Source organism: Setaria viridis, chromosome 9 (genome assembly GCF_005286985.2).
Source record: "Setaria viridis chromosome 9, Setaria_viridis_v4.0, whole genome shotgun sequence".
Classification (NCBI taxonomy): Eukaryota; Viridiplantae; Streptophyta; class Magnoliopsida; order Poales; family Poaceae; genus Setaria; species Setaria viridis.
In genome coordinates, this window is record NC_048271.2 from 46,201,281 (window position 1) to 46,219,479 (window position 18,199).

General features: G+C 48.9%; 3 protein-coding genes across 7 annotated transcripts; all 3 read left to right on the plus strand.

Moving 5' to 3' along the window:
• The first annotated feature begins 3,779 nt into the window (after window positions 1-3,779).
• On the plus strand, window positions 3,780-4,996 carry LOC117836927 (uncharacterized). Its single transcript, XM_034716455.2, has one exon. It carries the CDS (start codon window positions 3,984-3,986, stop codon window positions 4,596-4,598), a length of 615 nt encoding a protein of 204 aa, XP_034572346.1. The 5' UTR covers window positions 3,780-3,983; the 3' UTR covers window positions 4,599-4,996.
• Window positions 4,997-8,334: 3,338 nt separating this feature from the next.
• On the plus strand, window positions 8,335-11,748 carry LOC117836898 (uncharacterized). 5 transcript variants are annotated; one of them, XM_072291167.1, is made up of 5 exons: window positions 8,335-9,163; window positions 9,613-9,710; window positions 9,820-9,890; window positions 10,404-11,123; window positions 11,301-11,748. In XM_072291167.1, coding segments are annotated over exons 1-2 (762 nt in total). In that variant the 5' UTR covers window positions 8,335-8,403; the 3' UTR covers window positions 9,615-9,710; window positions 9,820-9,890; window positions 10,404-11,123; window positions 11,301-11,748. The 5 variants fall into 5 exon arrangements, with proteins under 5 accessions (XP_072147268.1, XP_072147269.1, XP_072147270.1 ...); XM_072291168.1 differs by lacking the exon at window positions 9,613-9,710 and having other exon boundaries at window positions 8,341-9,163; window positions 11,301-11,333; window positions 11,548-11,748; XM_072291169.1 differs by lacking the exon at window positions 9,613-9,710 and having other exon boundaries at window positions 8,341-9,163; window positions 10,404-10,774; window positions 11,022-11,123.
• A 1,714-nt stretch (window positions 11,749-13,462) lies between these two features.
• On the plus strand, window positions 13,463-16,934 carry LOC117835972 (acetate--CoA ligase CCL3). The gene is made up of 3 exons (XM_034715312.1): window positions 13,463-13,830; window positions 15,005-15,595; window positions 15,774-16,934. The coding sequence occupies exons 1-3, from the start codon at window positions 13,591-13,593 to the stop codon at window positions 16,665-16,667; spliced, it is 1,725 nt and encodes a 574-aa protein (XP_034571203.1). The 5' UTR covers window positions 13,463-13,590; the 3' UTR covers window positions 16,668-16,934.
• Window positions 16,935-18,199: the final 1,265 nt, after the last annotated feature.

Consider the following 18,199-nt stretch of genomic DNA (forward strand, 5'->3'; position numbering starts at 1 on the left):
CCATGAATGCAAACTATCCCGCCGTCAACTCCTAATCATGATGCTTACGCGACTTGGATGCGTGTTTTCCTTTCCCCCATTTCTTTTTCCCGGTGGGATACCGTGTACGGTCCTTCTCATTTTAAAAAAAATTTGGACATATCTTTAGTAATTAGCAGCCCGCGTACGTACGAATTTATTAGGTCTAGACGTACATGTCTTCCCAGCAGCTACAAAAACAGCTTCAAGCTGAAGCTCCATCTCCAAACGGCAGGACCAGGACATTCCATTCCAAACGGTGTCTCCATCCAGTTCGGATCGAGGCATCGAGCACATAGAACCAACCCAACCACAACGCCGCAACCACTCCGGGATCAATGCTGTGCGTACCGGGGCCCTAATCAAAACAGAGACGTTTTGACCCACAGCTCTGCAGACGAATAACAAAGCACGCACGCGAAGTCGCGAACTGTGGCAGCTCCTTTTTTTCGTGGTACTCGTATGGTTGGAACCAACGCAGGAATTTCTGCAGCCTTGTCCCTCTACGACTAGGATTTATCAAATTTTTCCGTCAGATTTGTGGGGAGGATCTTCCCTTGACGCCCCAACTAATGCATGCAATTCACAACAACGGCATCGCTTGAGCAGCAAGCGAGCCGTCCTTTTCAGAGCGATCAAAGGGGGGAAAGAACACGGCGGATTTCAATTGGCTTCAGACCAAACCTGGAGCTATGTCGGGTTGGGTTGGGTTGGGTTGGGTTGGTCCGACTGGCGAATTGGCAACGGCAGGTCTATCGTCTACGGGGGGTTTAATTGGATTAGAAGCTCCGCCAGCGGCCGGTCCGGGGATCGGAGAAGACGAAGCCAGCCGTGGATGGGATTTTGGTGTGGCTCCCGACGGCCAATCGAAGCTTCCTGCTTGGGTTTGGTTGGTACACGTCACTCTCCAATCGGCCGAGAGACCATCATTCCATCGACCGTCACTACGGGCAGCTGTTTGGGCAGGCTCAACTCGTACGCCACCCCGTCTTTGTTTGGTCTAGTTGGGGGTTCTCGGGTCTCCTATGCAAAGGAAAAGGCTAGGGCGCGCTCGTCGCGCTCGCGCCGTAGTGAGCGACCCGTGCGGCCTGTCGCAACCCATTTGGATGTACTTTTTAATTTTTTTCCTTTTAAAACGTGATAAATTTTTTTCTCAAGTATCCATTTTCGGATCCGTTTGCACCACTGCATTCATTTTGATGACGTCTATAAAACTCGATCCACGATGAATATGTTTTAATATATTTTTTATATTTTACCAACTTATGTTGAATACACTATCAACACAATATATACATTAATTGTTACATTTTTATTTTTTCACCCAATATAGTTACATATTTGAGGTATTTATTTAAGCTATCTCATTTGTCTCTGTATATATGGATACATTAGCTCCGAAGAAGCTATTACATTGACTCTATGTGAGTTATGATTAATATAACATATAAATTATCACATGTTCTCTATATAAGTTACTCTATATAAGTTGACTGATAATACCACTATTTTATTTATAAGTTGCTATACAGGTTGTCGTATAAAACAGCATCAAAATATATCAGATATGGATCTTGTTTTGTAGATCTCATCACTAGGAACGCAATGGCGCAAACGGAATTAAAAACAGACACTTGATGAGCGAGTTATGCTCATTTAAAAAAAATGTACAAGCATTCCCACTAACTAACGTATCAATGACATCATCTGGACCCAGCGCGATGATAGAGTGGCGGAAGCTGGGGTCGCGTGCTGCGCTGCCGCGTAGCGCGGTCCTATATAAAGCCATGAGTATCCGAAAGAATATTTGACAGATTTGGGAGGTATTTTTAGGTACGCAGGTGATGGCGATGGTGATGAGTATTGTTGGATAGTAACAGCGTTTGGCGTTCCATCCCATTTTGGATAAGGATTATGCAGGAGCTTTCACGGGAGTTCTCTAGCTATGGAGCATCGCCTATCAAGAGCGTAAATACATATCTAAAGAGAGAGATTCTTTTTATGTTGCTTTTTAAGGTAACAAAATGTAGCGCTAAATTAGAACAGGACAACAGGTACCGACTAGGCATAATTTTGTGATATTTGTTGGCTCTGTTCGCTTCAACTTATCAGCCGGCTTATCAGCCACCAAACAGTATTTTTCTCTCACAACAAATCAGCCGTTTCGACTTTTCAACCGGCTTATAAGTCCAGCCGAACGGGCCGAACTTTTGGGACACCCGGCCCAAAGACTGCCAAAATAATATTCTAGTGGAGATGGGCACAGTTGCAATCATTCAGTGAGAGACTTGTTCTTTTTTAGATGAACTTGTTCTAACCAGGGAATATTACTAGAAAAACTATTACAAACTGTTCTATCGTATCAAAATACGGCATGACCATCATCAAGAAATTAAATAGGCAAGGTAGTTTCTGGCAAGCAAAGCATACAATTCGTTTAGACGCAGCGAAGACTTGTTGTATCCCTTCCCACATGATTCGTATGCATCTCCAACAAGCACTATTCAAAGACTGTTTTATTAGGGCTGGAAACTCAGGAGTAAGCTTCACACAAAGCATGTTTGGCGCGCAGAGACTGTACGTACCTTGCAGCAATGATGTTTGCAAGTAGAAGCATGGCAATTAGGCATCAATGCCACTGGAGGCACAAGTCGTACTTGAACCCACCGTCACATTTGCCAAATTTTGTCCACGCATGTCCAAATTTGTCCAGTGCTGGCCTACATCAGTTGGTTGACCTGAGGATTGTTTTTTCGATATCTAGTAATGGAGTTAGCAACATTTCCGCATCTCATAAACACATCAGACATCCCTGATTAAAAAAAAGGAGAGGGTCACACATTCGTTTAACCAACCCACAGAACTGCCAGAGCCAGACAGCCTATGAAACCAGCTCTCGGCCCAGCTATTATATCATTGCTCTTTTTAATTACCGAAACACAAATCATGAGAGCACGCTCACAAAGATCACGTCCGGTGCGGAACGCGGACAGGCGCCAAATTTTATTCTGGCCGTCAACTAATACTCATAAAAAAAAACAACAACCACGCCACAACGGAGACTTCGATTCTCCTCCAAGCAATTTCATAAGATACTATGACCAATGCCAAGTACTATTAGCCCAGAGCTGAAAATAAAGAGAGAGGGGGTGGAGCCCCCAACGGCAAAGTGGTCGCACGTCACCCTCGTCGCTGAGACGAAAAGTACGCTTGCATCCAGCTCGACCGAACTCACTACCAGTTGCCAACCAAATCGACCACCACCCTTTCTTCTTTAATCAAACTGTCTAATCCGGCAGCTATTTTCCATGTAATTTTCTTTCACCTTTCCAATTCCCTTTTCCCCTGCTCTAGTGCCGCATGCCTCTACCACCCCGCCTGTTACGCTTGGATGGGGAAATCTGAAGCCTCGCGTACACACTCGTAGCTCTGTCCTACGTCCATGAATCTACAGAGAAAATTAGGAAGAATCCAACAGAGACTTGAGCCCTGTCGTCGAAGGTCCAAGGTCTAACCACAGCGGTTGATTTCTCCGCCAGTTGAATGCGTTCAGAACAGCGTCGCGGCCCGGCACCGCGGGGCACGGAGGGAGCGGCGAGGAGGGAGCCACAGCCACAGGCCCCGTGCCGGTGCTGCGCGGCGCGCGCGCCGTGTGGGAGACGAGTCAACGCGGCAACGACCTCACCCGCGCGCGCGGAGCGGCTGGGCTCGAACCGAACCCGCCATCTCCTCCTGACGTCGTGCCGAGCCCATCCGTTCCACACCAACTAAACCTCTCGAGTTACCTGTAGCTTTCCGGCCTGGCCCTGCGACCGGGGGAAACCGCGAGGAATTCTTTGCTCCCGCCAACCGTTTTAATACCCTCCCGACCCGTCCGCCCCCCGGCGCGCCATTAGCACCTGGCTGTCGCTCGGCTCAGCTGCCCGATCGCGTGATCGAACACCCGCAGCCCATTGGTGAGTAATATGGGCAACCTGGTCTCGGCCGGGGCCGCGACGGCGGCGAGCGGGGGAGGGAAGGTGGTGATGGCGGACGGGAGCGTGCGGGCGCTCAGCGAGCCCGTGTCCGTGGCGGAGCTCATGATGGACCACCCGCGCCACTTCGTCGTCGACGCGCGCGTGCTCAAGGAGCAGGGGCGGCGGGAGCAGCAACACCACCACCAGCAGGGCGGCGCCGGAGGCGGCGGGGCCAAGGTCGCGCCGCTGCCGGCGGACCACGTGCTGGGCGCCGGCGGGGTGTACGTCCTGCTTCCCGCCACGCGGGGGAAGGTGTCGGCCGACGAGGCGCGGCGCGCGCTGTCGGCGGCGAGGTCCCTGGCGCGCTCCCGGTCGATGCCCGGCCTGCGGCGGAAGCTGTCGTCCAAGAAGGGTCGCGAGGAGGCTGCCCCCGACGTGCCAGCGCGGCGCGAGGAGACCGCGGAGTCCCCGGAGGAGGAGAAGGAGGAGGCGAGGCCGGACGGGTTCGAGGAGCACCGGCCGGAGTTCCTGAGCCGGGAGCTGTCGAGCAGGGGGTGGAAGCCGAGCCTGCGGACCATCGAGGAGCGCGTGGCGCCCAAGAAGACGCCCCATTGGCTGTTCTGATCACCTTCCTCTGGTCCATGAGCCGATCGAGTAGGCGTTCTGATCATCTAATCGTCTTCATTTTTCCATCTTCTTTTCGTTTCCTCTCTCTGTCCCAATGAATGCCTGTTATGATCATGTAGCCTGTCAAAATGCATGTACGATGGCATGATGCGACTTGCATGTGATGAGCTGAGATAGCGCAACCGAAACTTGCCATGTAATTATAGGACTAGACCAGATGTTTCATCGAGGGCTGCATCATGTAATGTTGAGAGAGGCCCTTCCAAATGAGTCTCGATGCTGGCACGGTCGCACTGACATTGTAAATTTTGCTTTCGCCTCTGTTCTTCAAGCTTCTACGGTCGACTGTACGATCCTGAACGGAACTGAATGGATACAGACTTTTGCGACGAACAGGGAGGTGTCAGGCTCACTTGCGCCTTAATTCAGCCTCGCACGTCAGTTGCTTCCGGGGCGCAGGTTTGCTTGCGCCTGAATGCAAGGCTGATGCAACCACCATGACTCTGCAGCGATCACGAACGGAGGCATCATGTGTGTTCAGAAAGAGACAGACGCAGAATTCATCGCTTCTGCTTTGTCGACGAACAATTGAACAAATTACTTCCATGCGAAATCTAAATAGATTCAGTAAAAAGAGTATTCAAATTCCCACTTGAAATCTTCTTCTTTCGAAACTAGTTGAAATCTTCTAGAAGTAGACTTACGACTGCTGAAGAACGAGCTCCGAAGAAACGAGTCAAAATTTGGTGTCTCCGCCGTGCTCCTTCCTCGAGATTCCCGTCCCGAGCCTCGTGTCAAGGCAAAGCAGCAGAGTAGCAGCGGACCAGTAGCAGAGCAGGGGAGGCTTCGCCGTCCGCGGCTCCGCGCCACTACTTCCGTCGCGCGCGGCACAAAACAGTCTGTCGCCACGCGCGTTGCACGGGGGCTCCTCCCAGACAAACGAAAGATAAGATTACAGGCCCATCTTCTTATCTCCTTCTTCTTCCCCACCCCCTCGTCCACCACCTCGATCGCGCCGGCCGCCCCTGCTCACCGCCGCCCTCGCTAACCCCCAATGCTCGGGTACCTTTGAAGACTCAATCCAATAAAGTACTTAAAAAGTACCAAAACTGGTCGGTGAAGCCTACAAAAGTACTCAAAACTGCTGCATTCTAACTAAAAAGTACTCGGGATTTGTCATACATACATCTATGACCCACCAAAAGATTTAGACAGTCCAAAATATAAGGTTAGACAACGAAACATATCTGACATGGAGACTATAGCGCAGGACGATGTAGTCTACGTGGTAAGACAGGAGCTAGTCGAGAATTAGGAAAGTACTCGTAGCAGTAAGAGTAGAACTCATCTAGTCGAATCTGACTAGTATTCTTGTGAACAACCGACCTATAACCCTGCCCTCGGCAATATAAAGTGAGGTAGGGATCCCCTCCAAGGCAATTCAATTCAACCAATACACATGATGTAGGGTATTATGCAATATAGCGACCCGAACCTGTCTAAATCGTGTATCTGCGTTTACCTTCGAGTTCCTGATCTTAACGAGCCCCACTAACAAAAACACTACCTCGGGCACCCCTCGGTAGGTTGCCGAGTTTAAACACCTACACAGCTTCCTCCTTCCCCGACTTTACCCCGATAGCAACGCGACGAGCAACGAGAGAAGGTGATGATGGAAGGAGGAAGGAAATTGTGCAGCCCACCGCACGAATCTCAAATATTAGGAGGTGAATAGTGTACCTATCTTCGGATTCCCGGTTGCACGTAGGGATTTCAATGGGTTGGGTCGGAGTGCGAGTGGTGCAAAACTCACCCATGATGAAACCCGTCATATCTGTTTGCACCTACACCTATAATGTCTAACGGGTGGATTTTTGCACCGCACCTGTCGGGTGTCCGGATCCACTGGATCTATTCAAAGCAGTAGAAATTTACAAAATATACACACGTGGTCATACTATGTCAAGTAATATAACACGAACTTGACATACAAAATACAATTTGAGCAAAGACTTAGGGAACCAAACTTTAATGTTTGATTAAAAAAAGTTAGTCTAGCAATTGCACCAAACCAAACTTTTATCTAATAATATTACATGATACATCGACAATTCAACTTCGGTAAGGTATTAGTTTAAAATTTCACCTTATAGTTCATGATATACCAACAATTGAACATCCAGAGTCCAAAATCTCTACAGCTAAAAACCGAATAAGCTGACAAAATGTCGTAGTACCGTGCCCCGACGCGGTTTTGGTCCGCTAAAAACTGATCGCGAGCCCTTCGATCGCTCCTCCTGCCCTCCACCGTCCGCTTCCTCGTCCCACGATCCCTTGGCTCCTGTCGCCACTCCTTCCCCATCACCCCCGCCGCCCCACCCCTGCCACCCAACTTTTTTATTTTTTAGCCCTTTTTTGAAAGATTCTCACAAATAGGCTCCTGGTGGAAATATTTCAAAATCTGGACCCTTAGCTTGGCGCCATCCACGCTGGCGCCAAGCTTACACGTCTCGGCGCCAGAGGGTTTGGCGCCGAGGTCGTTGTGCCGTCGGTGACGTGGGTGCTGATATGGCAGGGGGCTTGGCGCCAGCGTCGATAGCGCCAAGCTTGGCGTCGTAGATCTTGGCGCCAAGTTTTTGGAATGAAACAAGTATAATTATTCCGAGGAGGATGCAACAAACCACATTACAGTTTAGCTGGTTAGGATGCATACATCTTATCCCAAAGGTTTAGATTTGAACCTAGCATTGAATTTTTTTACTACATTTTATTTTGTTTTCTCCCTCCCTTCGCGAGCGCGGCAACTTCAAAAAAAGTTGAGAAAAAAAGGGAGCGAGGGAGACCTTCGTTGCCGCACTGAGGGCACTGAGGGCCCAAGAACAAAATCCTATGATGACACTGCTGACCTGCATTTACAAATTTTGCACATTGTTCAAACGAAAATATGTCAATTTCTCACTTTCGACAGATTATAGAGATTAGCAAATGACAGTGCACCAGGTGTGAAAACTGTGAATACGCACACTGACTTCTTCCCTCCCGAAGGAGAACTGCAACAAAAATACAATATTGTTCCGTCACCACGAATGCCATCACGACTACAACTTTCCAGCAGATCGGGAGCAGCTCGTCTGGACATTTTAGGCTCCCTTTGGACATTATGCATGCAGAGCCAAAGGACTTGCTTGGATCCATGCGGCGTGATTCCATGGTGGTAGCACGCTGAAAAACCTATAGCTCCTCCTAGGTTGCAGACCCTACAGACTAATGCTCTGAAGGGTCTCGCTCCGTTTTTTTCTCAACTTTTTTTCTCCTTCCCTTCGTTGCCACACTAGCGGAGGAGGGAGGGAGAAAAAAAATAAAATGTAGCAAAAGAAATTCAATGTTGAGGTTCGAACTCAAACCTTTAGGATAAGAATAAAATGTAACAAAAGATATTCAAATCTTAACCAACTGAACTATAATATGATTTGTTGCATGCTTCTCGAAATAATTATATACTTGTTTTATTCGAAATGTCAAGAGCTATGGGGTAACAGCTTGGCGCCTATCAGCACCCACGTCACCGATGGCGCAACAACCTTGACGTCAAACCCTCTGACGCCGAGACGTGTAAGCTTGGCTACAGATTTTGAAATATTTTCACCAAAAAAGTAAGAATCTTTTAAAAAAAGAAAAACTAAAAAACAAAAAAAAGTCGGCCCTGCCTAAGAATCTTTAAAAAAAAGAAAAAGCTAAAAAACAAAAAAAGTCGGCCCTGCCGCCTCCCTTCTCCAAGCCCTAACGCGGGTCCTCCTCCCCGATGTACGCCGCTCGCACCTCCGTCCTCCGCCCGGTCGCGCCTCCTCCACCGTCCGCCAGCCGGGCCGCCTCCTTCCTCCACTGCGCCGAGCATCCCCCGGGCGGCACGCCCCCTGCTGGATCTCCTCCGTCCTCCGCCACGCCGGGCCACCTCCGGGCGCCCCACGCCGGCGCGTCCCCTCTACGGCCCCACGCCGGCGCGCCCCCTGCACAGCTTCCCACACGATCCATTCCGGCGGCGGCGCTTGGAAAACGGGAGGAGGTGCCCCATCGAGTCGCCGCCGCCACCCACAAGCGGAACAAGGCGGCGGCGGCTAAGGAGCACGGAAGGGCGCTCGCCTTCGCCCACCTCCATGTGATGCTGCTCCAGTCGGTCGTCAACGTCTACAGTGGGTCGCGGAGGCCGACCAGCTCGGCGTGGCCGCGCCCGTCTCTTAGGGACCCCGACATCGTCCTCGACCTGTGTGTAGCCGCCCGCCTTGTCCCCACCGATCCCAGCCCGTTCTTGTCCCCACCGATCATCACCCCATATCCAGAGGCGACGGCTGCCCAAGGATCACGAGGAACTGGTGGCGGCCCACGGGACCACGGCGAGTCGGCGGCGGTCAGCTTCCCCAATCCCCTTGGGTTGTTCCCCCTAGCTGCGGATGTGACGGTGGTGGTGATTCGTGTCGGCTCCTTCCCTTCCGCTCCATCCATGGAGAAGACCGGCAAGATCGACGTCCCTCTCCGCTGCCCCATCCTGCCTCTCAATTTTGCCTGTAAGTTTCTTCGACTTGATCTATATTTTTCTAGATTGATTTGTCGCTTGCCCTTCTGATCCACGTATTCAGTGCCTTCCCCTGGTCAATTCCCATCGTGTTCCTCCTCCTTTTGATAAGATGTAGATCGAGTGATCGACTGCTTTGCACGTGTTAAGGATGACTGCTTCGCGTTGCCTTGATGGCCGTGAGTTTGGTGAGTCAGGCGCACACAGCCTGCCTGTCCAGGAGAGAGGCTTAACTAGAGCACAACTTTCCTCTATGACCCCTACATGAAGCTGACTGCTATATTATCTGATCTGAACATTTGAGATTAGACTAGGTTGCAATATCGCAGCCAGACAACCAAAAATAGTTATGGCTTTGATTGATAGGTTCTGCAAATATAATAGCAGCGCTATAGATTGCTAGAATTATGTGGTTCCTGAATTGTTTTTTTTTAAAGGTAGGATCCTGAATTGTTCCATTAGCATGCCTCTTTGGTTTATTTACTGGTGGCCAAGAATCGAGAATATCTCAGTCATCCACTGTGCAATGTTCTTAGGAGGTATTACTAAAGTATACAGTTCAAAGACTTTATCTTCCTCCTAATCATAAAGAGTATTGGAGCCATTTAGAGTCTGCAAGAATATCTGAATTTTTATTTTGTACTGCAGAGGAAAAAACATAGACAAATCAATTGAGTTTGAAGCCAGAAAGGGATATCAGAGGAACCTGCAAGGAAAAGGTATGCGATTAAATAACTTGCAGGGTGAGATAAATATTTTTTTTTGGAATTTTAGTGTCAATGAATTTTTGAGTCTGCAAGAATATATGAATTTAGACTTTCTAAAATTTAGGCTCGTGGTTACTTTTTTTGCAAGTAGAGATAAATAACTTTCAAGTGCATAGTGTGCTTATGCTATTATTGCTCATTGCAGTGTGATTTTTCATTATCACATCGGACCATGTTGTGTATCTTGTTGTGCCATTAGTCGCATTATTGCTTTTCTATCTAATAATACCTGTAGATTATATATATGTGAAGACACACCTGTCCAGGCACCAAATGTAGCCCAGACATTGTTTTTCTTGAATGTAGATTACGCCCGTAGAATAATGGTTGCCGTCGCTGTCCAGGTCTTTGTGATATCCTTTTCACTGCATTTTTGTCATTATATGTCCACATTAACACCACAAAAGGTTCGAGCCACTTTCTATTACTGACCACTCTCCTGTGTTTGATTTCATTCTTTTTCAGTTAACAGGTTCAGGTTGTTGATGAGAAGAGAAGATTACTAGCCGAGCTGTAGGCTTTGTTGCTTGCCCATGCTATCATACTCCTCCTAACAGATTCCCTGGAATGACTAAATATGCACTCCTTCTGGAAAGCGTCTGCAGCTGCGCATGCATGGTAAAGGGGACTGTTGTTTAGCATATTAGCAACTTCCTGCATCTATCTGTCATTGACCGAGAAATACCAAAAATGGAGCACAAGAGCTGTAATCGAACCCAGGAGGTCAGGACCTGTTGAGATAGGAACACTCACCACTACGATAAACCTTGCTGAGTGAGGGCATGTAATTTTTTCAAAGAGGTCTAATTAAGAGTCTTGTTGCTTATGCTGGTTCGGTAAGTTATGAGTACAGTTACTTACCAGATGATAGTATCAATATTCAATATGGAGGTTCACAATAGGAACATATGTTTAATGTTAATGATTTCTCTCACTATAGGTTAAATTCATAATTGTTTGAATATCAAGTTGATGTTATTTTATTTGATTATGATCTAAGCCCGTAGCAAAGCAAGTTTGGTTGGTGTTGCATCTATTTGTCTCCAATTTGTGCTTATTTTTCAGCTGACTGTTCAAATGTAGTTGCTGAGCAAATCTTTGGAAGGGACCACATCCTAGATTCATTTAAGCAACCCAGCTGCTTGTTTCACTCATTCAGACATTACTATTGTTGCACTGGCAGAGGTAAGTCAAGGTTTTTATTAATCATGTCCATTTCATTCATTCCCTTCTAATCAATGCATACAAATTTCTACGGCAGAATATTACGACATTGTTTCCTCAATGGACGTAATGTTATAATAACTGCAATCAAGATTTGTTCATTGCTTAACATACCATTTTTCAAAACTTTCTCTGCAGTAATCCAATGGATGCACACGGGGAAGTTACATGGTAAACACAATGTAGTGTGTTTCAGCTCTTGGCAATCACGGACTTTGAAGCTTAGTGTTTTGCATTCTTAATCTGCACTTTCAGTCATGTGAAATCCTTTTTAAGTATTAAATTTCAGACCATCAAACTAAGCTTAATCTCCATTAGACTAAAAAGATGAGATCTCAAGGAAATATACATGTTTCTAATTTTTAGATGATGCTCTGTTTTGCAGCTCCATGTATGACATGGGAACTGGCAAAGTCAGGACTTTAGTTGAATTTTACGTTACTTTAGTGGTGAAACATGATACTGCTTGGAAGACTGTACAGTTGAGATACTCAAGAACTACGAACCTGTTGAAAATATCATTGTAGTTCTTGAATTATGTGTAGCATGCAAACTCCATTTTAGAAAACCCAATTTTAAACTGTTATGTGACATTCTGTACCATTCTAAACTGATTTTTATTGTGTGCATTACGTACCGTTCTAAACTATCTATGCTCACGATAGTTTTTTTTTTTTGCCTGTAGCAACGCACGGGCACGATCCTGGTATTAGTACTAATTTAATTTTGGCAAGATTTAGGGATTAAGATCTTAATAGATGAGTACCGTTGGTATCCATGGATGAAATCTTTCACCCACTCCTGATCCATCTCAATACATATCGGATTGGTTCTGAACTCATGGCTAAAATTTTACACCCACGTGCACACTTTGGGTGCCAAACCTGCACCCATGGGTCCAACTGCCATTGCACGGACCATGTGCAAACGGGTGGGCTGTCGGGCGAGGCCGCACGTACTGCCCTCCTGGGCCAGCGCTGAAATCCATTATTTTAGGGGATAGCAGCTCAGCCCATTATTTAGGCCTTCCTCCTATTTACGCCCTTGGTAGTTGCACAGCAGTATCGTTCACGCATGCAAGCCCGGCCCAGTGGTCAACAGAAGCGGCTTTACAAGCATGAAACGCCTTCTGGGAACCCGCGTTCGCTACGCCATCGCCAAAGCAGCTAGTAGCCGTAGGCGTTGGGAACACCATTAAAATTCCCAACTCTAGATAAGCCAGCAAGCAATTCAAGCGAGGCAATTCAACTCGCATAGCGTCCCGCTGTGGGCCTGTGGCCCACGTATTTTTGAAAGACTATTCTTATTGGAAATTATCATGCACATTGATTATTTGCCACGTAAGATAATCACTGATGTGTCGACAAATTAAGAAGGAAAGGTATCATTTACACGAACACGATACGATGATAATGCTCGAGTCCGACGATATCCCAGGCATTTTAGCCCACACGATATTGCATTGTGGTCTCAGAGTCAGAGGTATCATGCGCGCGCTCTCGTTTTTGCACCGGAGCAAAGGCTCTCGTATGCAAACTTCCTTTCGAAAGCAAATACCACACGCTCAAACCGTTTCGTGAACATTTGGCACACTTCCGCCGCCAAATTTCGATGATGCGTTGGACCAGGACAGGGGGGCCTCTGTGGGCTCACGAGTCACGAGCGGATGCCGCCAACTTGCGTCCGCTTGCATCAGCTCTTACCTCACACTCGGATGATGCCAGATCATCATAGTTGTCCACTTCATCAGGGCCTGTCACGAAAGAAAGAAAGAAAGAAAGAGACACTGCCACAGTGCCACTGCCGTCTCCTCTCTAGCACAGAGTCTTCAGGCGTCCCCGATTTCGATGGAGCGCTCGCTGGCTCGCTGCTACCTGGTAGTTTTTTTTTTTTTTGAGGGGGTGCTACCTGGTAGTAGGTGGCTTTCGGAATTCAGGATCGCCCTTCAGGGATCGCGGACTCGCAGTACTGCACTGCACTGGAATCAAATCTGAAGATCGCAGACATATTTGGCCCATAGCGATTATCAGCCTCTAGTAATAATTAAAGCAGGCGGAGCCCAAGGGCCCGCCGGTACAGAGCAGGGTACGCGTGTCCAATCTCATCCCACGTACGTAAAGCTCGTCAGGCCCATTCCGCGGGTCTGGCGAAGGCGAAGTCCAATTGCAAGTCCGTCGCGGCTCAGGGAACGATCCCGAGCGTCCGTTCCTGATCGGACGGGGTGTCCTGGCGAACAGGTCGCCCGCACGGCGCCGCGGTTGTCTTCTTCACTCCGAGCTATAAATGGCAGTGAGCTCGCCGAGCGCCGTCGCATCGCATCGCCTCCTATCTCCACTCTCTCCTCGCCTCACGCTTTCCACACTGATACGGCACCCAGTCGCCGCCTCGTCACGATCTTGGAGAGAGAGGGAGAGACAGAGTTGGAAGGATGAGTTCTTGGGGGTCCGTGTCCGCGGCGCCGGAGCGGGACATCGATGACCTGCCGCGGAACGACGCCAACTACACGGCGCTCACGCCGCTCTGGTTCCTGGAGCGCGCCGCGCTGGCGCAGCCGGGCAGGGCGTCCGTCGTGCACGGCCCCATGCGCTACACCTGGGCCGAGACCTACCGCCGGTGCCGCCGCTTTGCGTCCGCCCTCGCGCGCCGATCCGTCGGCCACGGAAGCACGGTGAGATCACTCAGCTTCCTTCTATTTCCTCCTCTTCTTTGGGGAATCCTTTTTTGATAAGCGGGTCCCTGTTTTCCCCCAAGCATATAGGCGTTTGTGAACGGTATCGTGTCTTTTTTAGGAACTTTTGAATTATAATATGAGTTGCATTCATAGGGTAAAATGCTAAAATTTCGTTCGTGGGGACTTTGACAGTGACCTGACTGCAAATTTATATGCAAAAAGATGGGCCCTGTTTCCAACTAGTGGAAGGACCTGTTACTGATTCCTACCTTTGCAAGATGAATTTCACCATCTTTATTTTTTGAAGGAAAAAACATTGCATGGTTCCTCTTGTAGTTCTCTGATGTATGTATTTGACTGTATTTGATCGTCAATTCGTACATGTTGCATGTTACCATTATGCTATTATCATGTATTCATGTTGCGTTAGATCTCCTACTCTTGCCCAATGGAGTAGTAGTTAACGACTGTTTTCCATTTCGCAAAGAAAGAAAACGACGACTGCTTTCCAAAAAAAGGAAGCAGGGGGTCCTCCCCTGTTTGTAGAACACTGCAGTCCAGTGATAGCTTGAGATGCCCATTTATGTTGGATTAACTACTCAGATACATACATCGTTTGCATATTCAAGATGCAATGGAATTGTCCAGGCCATGTCAGTAGCAAGTGGCCCCAGATGGTTGCATCTTGTTTTTAGGCTACTAAGTTGTGGTATTCTGGTTGCTTTTAGAAGGCGCCTGTTATCAATACTAGTCTAGTGGCAGTAGCTTTCCTCATCAAAATGAAATACGACAGCTTGCTGTTTTTGGTCAAAATAAAAGATAAGCCTATCTCATTTTGGTCTTGACTTTGGGTCTTGTCTCTATCAACCTGTTGAGACTTGAGGGCAGCATCTAGCCTTGAAAAAAAGGCCATTTCTCATGAAGAAAAAAAAAACTTGTCTAATGATGGCCTATACATTTTCTCCAATGTATATTTGCTCATCGGTCAGTCCACTGCACCTTTGGGGGGGGGGACCATTAGGATAAAATTAATTGGATGATTATTTAGCTACTAAAATAAACATTGTGGCTGTATGATTCCTGAGGTCCTTAAGAAAGAGGAAGCATTTTGATTATCTTGGAAACAATTTGTGCTTGAATTGTAATAAACTGAATCTTTTTCTTTGCTTAGGTTGCTGTAATAGCCCCAAATGTCCCAGCAGTTTATGAAGCTCATTTTGGCGTTCCAATGGCCGGAGCTGTAGTGAACTGCGTCAATATCAGGTTAAATGCCGAGACAATAGCATTCCTTCTTGAGCATTCTGTAGCAGAAGTTGTGATGGTGGACCAAGAATTCTTCACCCTCGCTGAAGAATCCCTAAAGATAATCACCGAGAAGAAGAAATCAGCTTTCAGGCCTCCTATCCTGATCGTTATTGGTGACCCAACCTGTGATCCAAAGTCCCTGCACTATGCTCTAGGAAAGGGAGCTATAGGGTATGAAGAGTTTCTGAAAACTGGTGACCCAGAGTTCAACTGGAAGCCACCAAAGGATGAATGGCAGAGCATCGCCCTAGGCTACACTTCGGGGACTACTTCCAGCCCAAAAGGCGTCGTGCTGCATCACCGCGGTGCCTATCTCATGGCGCTCAGTGTTGCTATGGTGTGGGGAATGCCTGAAGGGGCTGTTTACTTGTGGACTCTGCCCATGTTCCACTGCAATGGCTGGTGCTATACTTGGGCGCTGGCAGCCTTCTGTGGAACGAGCGTATGCCTTCGCCAGGTACGTTAACCATCTGTCCTGGACCACATTTTGGTCCCCAAGTGTATTATGAAATTATGCGGAATGCATTTTTAGTTTCAGCTACATCTACTCAACTTCAGGGTGAAAAAAAGCAAGAAAACTTGCCGTGCAATTCATTTGGGCTGTAGTAATTCAAACACCATTTTGCAATTTGCAGGTGAGCACGAAAGCTATATACCATGGCATTGCGAAGCTAGGTGTGACGCACTTCTGTGCTGCACCGGTCGTGCTCAACAACCTCATCAACGCTCCGGCAAGCGAGACGTTCCTGCCGCTCCCCCGCGTCGTAAACGTCAACGTGGCCGGAGCCGCCCCGACGCCGTCCCTTCTCGCCGCGCTGTCCATCCGCGGCTTTCGAGTCACGCACACGTACGGCCTGTCGGAGACCTACGGGCCTTCGACGGTGTGCGCGTGGAAGCCCGAGTGGGACGAGCTGCCGCTGGAGGAGCGGTCCCGTCTGCACTGCCGGCAGGGCATCCGGTACATCGCGCTGGAAGGGCTGGACGTGGTGGACCCGAAGACGATGGCGCCCGTCCCGGCCGACGGCAAGACCTACGGCGAGATCGTGATGCGCGGCAACGCCGTGATGAAGGGTTACCTGAAGAACCCCGAGGCGAACGCGGAGGCGTTCGCGGGCGGGTGGTACCACTCGGGCGACCTGGGAGTGAAGCACCCCGATGGGTACATCGAGGTGAGGGACCGGATGAAGGACGTGATCATCTCAGGCGGGGAGAACATCAGCAGCCTGGAGGTGGAGAAGGTGGTGTGCATGCACCCGGCGGTGCTCGAGGCCTCGGTTGTCGCCAGGGCCGACGAGCGGTGGGGGGAGTCGCCGTGCGCGTTCGTGACGCTCAAGGACGGAGCCGCTGACGGCACGGAGGACACCGCGAACGACATCATGCGGTTCTGCCGGGAGAGGATGCCGGGGTACTGGGTGCCCAAGTCGGTGATCTTCGGGCCGCTGCCCAAGACGGCCACGGGGAAGATCAAGAAGAACGAGCTGAGAGCCAAGGCCAAGGAGCTGGGGCCTGTCAAGAAGAGCAGGATGTGAAGGTGTGAACCCTGGTGCTGAGACAGGAGTATAGTACAGGGGAAAAGGAAAATGGTTGGGCCGACGTCGTTACATAAAGGAAACCAGAAATTTCACCGGCGAAGTACCTTCAAAGTCCTGGGATTTCAAAATATGCACAGAGGTTGATTACTTTGTGCTTTATTCAGTTGTATCCTTCAGAGATTCAGATCAGATCTGTATTTTACAGTTTGGAGCAGAGTGGTCGCTGCTGCCATGTGCTAAGGAGACCATGTTTGCCATTCTTCATTCTCTCTCTTGTTTCTTGAGAACGGTCGCTTGCACGAGCAGCTTCTCGTGTTGACCTGCGATGAGGGATTCCAGTTCCAATCGCCATGCACACTTACTTGTACAAGAAACGGAGGTGGAAGTCGCGTGCTGACGTTCTCTACGTCCATCCGTTCTTGCCACGTTGGAACAGGTCACGGTGCGCATCGTTTGGATTTCGTCTCGCGGAGGCGGCCGATCATATCCTTGTTTGAAAAATCCATTCGCATCACGGCGACAGATTGATAACAGAGGATGGTAGCTGCCCCACTTGCAATTTTCTTTTGTTTGGCCCGACAAAGAAGACGATGAGTTTTCCCCAACCCGATCTGTTCAGCTTAATCCGCGGAGTTGTATATGTTCTCCAAGCGTCGGTACTGGCTGCTGCCGAAGAATTTTCGCGACGGCGAGTCAAGCGTGGCGCCCAGCTCCGATCCAAATGCCCCTGATCCATCGAGAGGTGATCAGGCAAAAGCGACCGGCGAGCCAGTGCTAATCCGACAAGGACGTGCAGTGTAGTTTTTTTTTTTTTGAAACCAACAGTCTAGTTTCGTCCGCATCAAAATGTTTGACAACTTGAGCCTTACAGGGCACGAAGAACATATTTCTACGATACAGCTGTCCGCAAAAAAAAATATTGCACGGCTCGTTTCAGCCTCTCTATCAGGGAGCAGTGGAGTTTGCCGTGGCGCCGCGTGCCCTTTCGGTAACACCAAAGGGAAGCATGCACAGTGAGATCTGCGAGATATGCATAGTGCCCATGGTCGTAGCTGGAGCTGTTCTACAAGCGCAACAAAGACATCTGTCGCTATCTGGATTGATTAATCCGGCAACTGTTCCCCGTTTCTTTGTTTTTTTCTTGAGGAAGCAGCCTTTTAGGATCCCAGCATGCAATTCATGCATTCGCGAAGGAATCGCGATCACCAATTCACCATCCTACATCCTAACTAAGCCTGCTAATGGTTCGGGCTAAGCCCGGTTTTAATGGACTGGTTCTGTTACTTGGGCTTAATTAGTTCGGTGGTAAACAGGCTGAGGTGTTTAGTAGGCTGGTTTGGTGTGGTTTTCTTTCATAATAGATTGGTCCGGCCTGGTTCGATCCAAACGGCCGGTTGCTCTAACCCCGACTCGCGACCCCCTTCCACATCTTCCCTCCGTCTCCCAGTGCGCCGACGCCGGGGGCTCGTCCTTGCCCATCTTGCCGGCGCCGCCGCGTCGTACTCCTCACTCTGCCACTCCCCCACCGC

What these genes read in the sequence shown, in the direction of transcription:
- LOC117835972 (XM_034715312.1), top strand. Translation starts at nt 13,591, where the DNA reads ATGAGTTCTTGGGGGTCCGTGTCCGCGGCGCCGGAGCGGGACATCGAT. An exon ending in CCGTCGGCCACGGAAGCACG is followed by an intron (nt 13,831 to 15,004) that starts GTGAGATCACTC and finishes TTCTTTGCTTAG; the next exon opens with GTTGCTGTAATAGCCCCAAA. An exon ending in CGAGCGTATGCCTTCGCCAG is followed by an intron (nt 15,596 to 15,773) that starts GTACGTTAACCA and finishes TGCAATTTGCAG; the next exon opens with GTGAGCACGAAAGCTATATA.
- LOC117836927 (XM_034716455.2), top strand. Translation starts at nt 3,984, where the DNA reads ATGGGCAACCTGGTCTCGGCCGGGGCCGCGACGGCGGCGAGCGGGGGA.
- LOC117836898 (XM_072291167.1), top strand. Translation starts at nt 8,404, where the DNA reads ATGTACGCCGCTCGCACCTCCGTCCTCCGCCCGGTCGCGCCTCCTCCA.